The sequence below is a fragment of the Malus sylvestris genome, chromosome 1 (assembly GCF_916048215.2).
Source record: "Malus sylvestris chromosome 1, drMalSylv7.2, whole genome shotgun sequence".
Lineage (NCBI taxonomy): Eukaryota > Viridiplantae > Streptophyta > Magnoliopsida > Rosales > Rosaceae > Malus > Malus sylvestris.
Genome location: NC_062260.1, coordinates 6359229 through 6365044, shown reverse-complemented (window position 1 = coordinate 6365044; position 5816 = coordinate 6359229). Strand labels below are relative to the sequence as shown.

The window sequence follows — 5816 nt, the reverse complement described above, 5'->3', positions numbered from 1 at the left end:
TTAATGAGCACCTACATACTTGTCTTAGTGTCACTACACGAATGGGATGAGACTTTCCATCCTTCTAATTGAAGCGAACATAGTATGTACCGGTCTATGCATTATCAGTATCCCTCCGACAATCTTATGACCAGGAACCTTTTGGACATGATGGTTATGTGAAGAAGGTCTCTGTAGTCTAACTTCATTAGATTACGTCTTCAATCGATCCATTGTCCATGGATTCACCATTTAGGACATATATCATTTATAGAGATAGTCCTAAATAGTATCTTTGCCATTTGATGTATAAGAGTCATCTATACATCCATTTATTGTCCTGAAAGGTTTCTTCCAAAGATTGACTTTCAGGGCATACTTCTAACAGCCACCCATCACATGACCAGTGATTCTAGCACCCTCCAATATTCGCAACATTACAATGGTAATAAGTCGGTTCAATTGGGTAATGGTGACCATCTTAACATAACGTCCACTGGTACTATTCCTATTTCTCCTAATTCTCTTCCCTTCGCACTTAAAAATGTTTTTCTTGTTCCATCTCTTTGGAAAAATCTCTTATCTGTGGCTCGATTTACCGGCGATAACAATGTTTCTTTCCTCAATTTTTTTGTATCTATGACTTACATTATGGTTCCCTACTTTTTTAGGGCCCATGTAAAGATGGTTTATATCCATTGCCCCTTTCGTCACCTCACGCGCTCACTGCCCTCTCCACTGTCTGGCATCAGCGTCTAGGTCACCCGTCTGCATCAGTTTTATCTCATTTAGGTTCTACTTTAGGTTCTAAATTTTCAACCTCATTTCCCTTTTGTAAAAGCTGTGCATTAAGTAAATCAACTCAGCTTCCTTTTCCTTTAAATAATGAACGTGCGTCAGTTCCGTTTTATTTAATACATTCTGATGTTTGGATGTGTACGGTTGATTCTATTTCTGGCTTTAGGTATTATGTGCTTTTCACCGATGATTATTCTCGTTACATGGATTTATCCAATGAAAAGGAAATCTAAAGTTTTTCATCATTTTCAAACCTTAGTGGCCATGACTAAAAATATATTTAATATGCACATAAAATTCCTTCAAAGTGATGGAGGCACTGAGTATGTTAATAATTCTATGTCTGAACTATGTCGTCTTTCTGGTATTCAACAGTGTATTTCCTGTCCTCATACACCATAACAGAATGGCTTGGCTGAGCGAAAGCATCGTCATATCTCCGACATGACGCATACCCTGCTTGCCGCTGCACACGCCCCACTTAAATTATGGGTGGAAGCAGCACTCACCGTCGTTCATCTCATTAGCTTACTTCCCACTTCTACACTTCGTTGGTGTACCCCTCATACACTTTTGTTTGGTCAATCCCCATCCTATTCTCACTTACGCACTTTTGGTTGTTCCTGTTTTCCATTTCTTGGACCTTATGTTAAGAATAGATTAATGAACCGATCCATTGAATGCATTTTTATTGGTTATAGTGCTAACGATAAAGGCTACCGCTGCCTTGATATCACTACGGGCCGTGTATACATTTCCCGTCATGTTGTTTTTTATGAGACAACTTTTCCGTATAAACAGGCCAAGCCTTCAGCCTCTGCTTCTTTTGTTGAATTGGACCTCTTTCCCATTGTTGATAGCCACCCAACACCTACACCACTAGGCCAACTATCCCCGGTAGCAGGCCTATTGCCTACCTTACCTCTTGAACCCTCATCTCCCGCTCTCGTGTCGTCACCTCCTTGGCCTACTAGTGCGTTAGCACCCACTTTAGAGCCTGCCATCTCCAATAGGCCCACTTCATCTCAACTCGTGGGTCCTGCTCCTCATGCACAACCCACTCATCCTATGGTTACCAGAACCAAAGTTAGCACTCGACGACCAAAAACATGGACTGATGGCAGTGTTAGGTATCCCTTACCTTATGCATTACAAATTTCTTTGTCTACTGATGAGCCTACGTACTTCTCTCAGGCTAATCGTAAACAAGAGTGGTGCGATGCTATGTCTAACCAAATTAATGCATTAATGAAGAATCAAACCTGGATACTTGTTCCTCCATCTCCGCATCAACATAAAGTAGGATGCGAATGGGTCTTCCGTATTAAACGAAAGCCTGATGGCAACATCAATAGCTACAAGGCACGTTTGGTAGTAAAACGATTTCTTGGGGATGGGAACTTCGTCAATTGGACATTAAAAATGCATTCATCCATGGCCATTTGACTTAGGAAGTATATATGTTGCAGCCACCTGGGTTTGTTAACCCTCAACATCCTCATCACGTTTGTCGTTTAGTCAAGGCACTCTACGGTCTCAAACAAGCTCCGCGAGCATGGTTTCACCGTTTTAGTTCATTCCCTGCTGAGTTATGGGTTCCGCCAAAGTCATGCCGATAATTCCTTATTCATACTTCGCCATCAATCTCACATTATCATCTTGGTACTGTATGTTGACGACATCATTCTCACCAGCAGCTACCACCACATCTTGCAGCAGTTTGTCTTCCACCTTGGCCAAGCTTTTGATCTCAAAGACCTAGGTCCTTTAACCTTTTTCCTAGGCTTATAGGTGCATCGCACAGATCACGACCTTTAAATGTCTCAGACAAAATATGCTTCTGACTTGTTACATTGTGCTCAAATGCTAGAGTGCAAGCCCAGCTCCGCTCCTGTGGCTGCTAAACACATCCTCTTTGCCCATACTGGTGACTTGTTAGCTTCACCATCAGAATATTGCTACCTTGTTGGCTATTTACAGTATCTTACGCTCACTCGGCTAGACATCGCCTTTGCCGTCAACAGTGTGGCTCAATATATAAGCGCTCATCAGGTTCCTCACATGGTTGCAGTTAAATGCATTCTACAGTACGTTAAGGTCTCCCTTGACCAAGGTTTATTCCTCACACCACATCCCCCTACACTCTCGCATTTCGGCTTACTTAAACGCCGATTAGGCTGGTTGTGTTGACACACAATGATCCATGATAGGTTATCTTGTTTACCACAGTACCAATTTAATCTCTTGGTGTTCAAAGAAACAACCCACAATTTCCAAGTTAAGTGCGGAATTCAAGTATAGGGCTTTGTCTCATGCTTGTGCCGAGACTACGTGGTTATCCTACTTATTTTATCAGTTGGGTATTACTTCAGTTTTCCCAGCATATCTTTACTGTGACAACTTAAGCGCCACCTATATGGCAGCGAACCCTATTTTTCACGCACGCACTCTGCATATTGAGCTCGACTATCACTTCATTCGTGAACGCGTAGCTGTTGGCAGCCATCAAGTCTGTTACCAACCATTTGTGGATCAACCCGCTAATTTGCTAACTAAAGGGTTGCTGAAGTCGCGCCACCAGCAGCTACGATCCAAACTCGTTCGTCCTCTGCCGCTGAGTTTGCGGAAGGGGTGTTAATCTAGAGTCCTAGATCACGTACACTATTCGCTTGTTACTTGTATACTTAGAATATTCTCTCATGTAATCTAATCTCATATAGGACTCTTGTTGATAATGTAGTATATAATCAGCATACGATAATGAATGAAGTGTGAATTCCAACAATTTCTCTTTATCTGGTTTATGTTTCCTACCCTATTGTTCTTCACTTTCTACAGTTGTCCCTAAGTGGCATGAAGGTCGAGGCTTAAGCCCCATGCAAATAGGTTTAATGACCTTACTTGGTGTACACGCATTTCTGGATAGAAGTTAGTAGAAATCATGATCTTTCGATTCTAAAAGTCGAAGAAGCAAGGCATTGAACGATAGTGAAATGAAGAAGTAAACCATGCAAAGCGGGGTTACGCAGTAGGGATAGGTTATGAACAATGAAAGTGAAGAAAGGTTGCTAGGTCAATCAATAAGTGGAGATGCGGACACCCGGAAGAAGAATGAACCCCTTCTTAGTTGGTTCATACCAATTAGATTTCCCCGTTTTGCTTTCACAGTGAATTGAATGAAGCCTACTAACTGCTGGATTTATTTGAATATCCCTACCTAGGCCCATACCTTCCTTTTCTTGTAGTGATTGATTTAAGGTAGGATTGTGCCAATATCAAAACACTTTGTTCTATAAGGAACAATGAAATTTCATCATGATAATTACTTAGGCAAATAGTTTTAGATTAAATTGAATTTTGCAAGGATGATCTATGAATCGAGACTTGCGAAATATATTGTTCACATCGTTGAAGTTTGATGTGAAAGAGGTCCCACAACTAATCCCCTTTTTTTGAAAAAAAAAAAGGAAAATCGATTTGCATAAAGAGCCTGTTAGTACAAATGCGCATATAAGGCTTTCAAAATCGGAACCGGATCCCCTCTTGAGCTTAGGAGCAGATCCGGTTCCTTCAAAATCCTTTTTCTTTGGGGGGTGGGGGGATGGTGGCCTTTCCCGGTTGAGCCAGTTCCCAGGCAGTTCCGCCAGTTACGACAATTGCTGGATAAATAGAACAGTAAATTGCAGAAATGGTCCTGGTTTGGAAACGCTCTTCTGCTAGGCCCTTAACAAACTGAGTTTATCTAAGTAATCGCATCGGATTGCCACTAACTAATCACATCATCTACAATATTTATAAAAGTTACATAACTCTCAAGAAAATAAAAAGGAAAAAACAGTAAAGTAAAATAATAATGCATTTATATTACACAGATAGCTAACAAAAAGGGAATATTAAAAAAGCAACATTTATATATAGAATACTAATTCAAATTAGAGGACAGTATGATTAGAAAAATCTATGTAAGGTATTACCCTGCAACGAAGATAACAAGAAAATCAACTCCTCATCCCTGCCGTCGTATTCTACCTGATTTTTCAGCCGATGATAACTGGCCACAACATCGTCCGACAACACCTTAGTCCTGCAAAGTGGACACGTGGCCCAATACTGTTGCAGCCACTTGTCAAGGCAATGCTTGTGAAATGTGTGCTTGCATTCCAGCTCCCTAACCTTGTCACCTTCCTCAAAATCCGACAAGCAAACTGAGCATTCTGTGGCCTTCAACTTTTTTGTGTAGCAAATGGTGGGATTCTTTTGCTCTATGAGTTTGAGATACTGTGTGGTGGTGATGACACGTTTGCCTGAATTTGGGTTTAGTCCGGTGATGGAACGGGCAAGGACTACGATTTCGAGGATGAGAAGAGTGAAGAAGATGATGGAGAGGGCGCAGAGGTGGGAGATAAATCGAGAGATAGCTTCCATCGCTTGGCTGCTGATGATATGATTGATGAAATGAAGGTCAAGTTCGTCCAACGAGACTTATTTTGGCTTTAATTTTGGATATAATAGAACAGCGAATGTGGTGTGGGCAGGTGCAGTGCACTGCAGTGCCCGTGTATGGTCACATCTTATGTATCTTATATATAATTTTGGGATTCTCGTGTACCATTGCCAATGACATGGCGAATTAGAAGAATGTGTAATTACGGAGATGATAAGCTTGGTTCTAACACTCCCCACCCCCCAATTGGAAGAAAAATATACTGAATTTAAAAAGAGCTTTTCTCGCTTGCCATCTAATACAAATTTAATCCAAATCTAATATGTTTGCATAATACACGAAATTAACCACGGAGTCGCCTGTAAGTGGTCATTTATGGCTGTGGTAGAATGAAGTTAAGACTTTGCATAACAACATGAATTTGAATTTAATCGGTGACTAATCTAATATCTAATTTAACAAAATCTATTATTTGAAGAAAAAAAAAAAAAAAACCAACCACGGAGACTCCTCTTCTATCCGAAGCTACGAAATCATGCATGTTGTGCAAGTTCTTGGGCTACATTGTCATTGACATTCAAACCCCCTAAGCCTC

The 5816-nt window shown here is 40.9% G+C and overlaps 1 protein-coding gene across 1 annotated transcript; it reads right to left on the bottom strand.

Moving 5' to 3' along the window:
- Positions 1-4247: 4247 nt before the first annotated feature.
- LOC126625630 (probable E3 ubiquitin-protein ligase XERICO) lies at positions 4248-5366 on the bottom strand. Its single transcript, XM_050294673.1, has 2 exons — positions 4752-5366; positions 4248-4560 (listed from the first exon to the last, which is right to left on the bottom strand). The coding sequence occupies exons 1-2, from the start codon at positions 5200-5202 to the stop codon at positions 4544-4546; spliced, it is 468 nt and encodes a 155-aa protein (XP_050150630.1). The 5' UTR covers positions 5203-5366; the 3' UTR covers positions 4248-4543.
- Between the last annotated feature and the right edge of the window lie 450 nt (positions 5367-5816).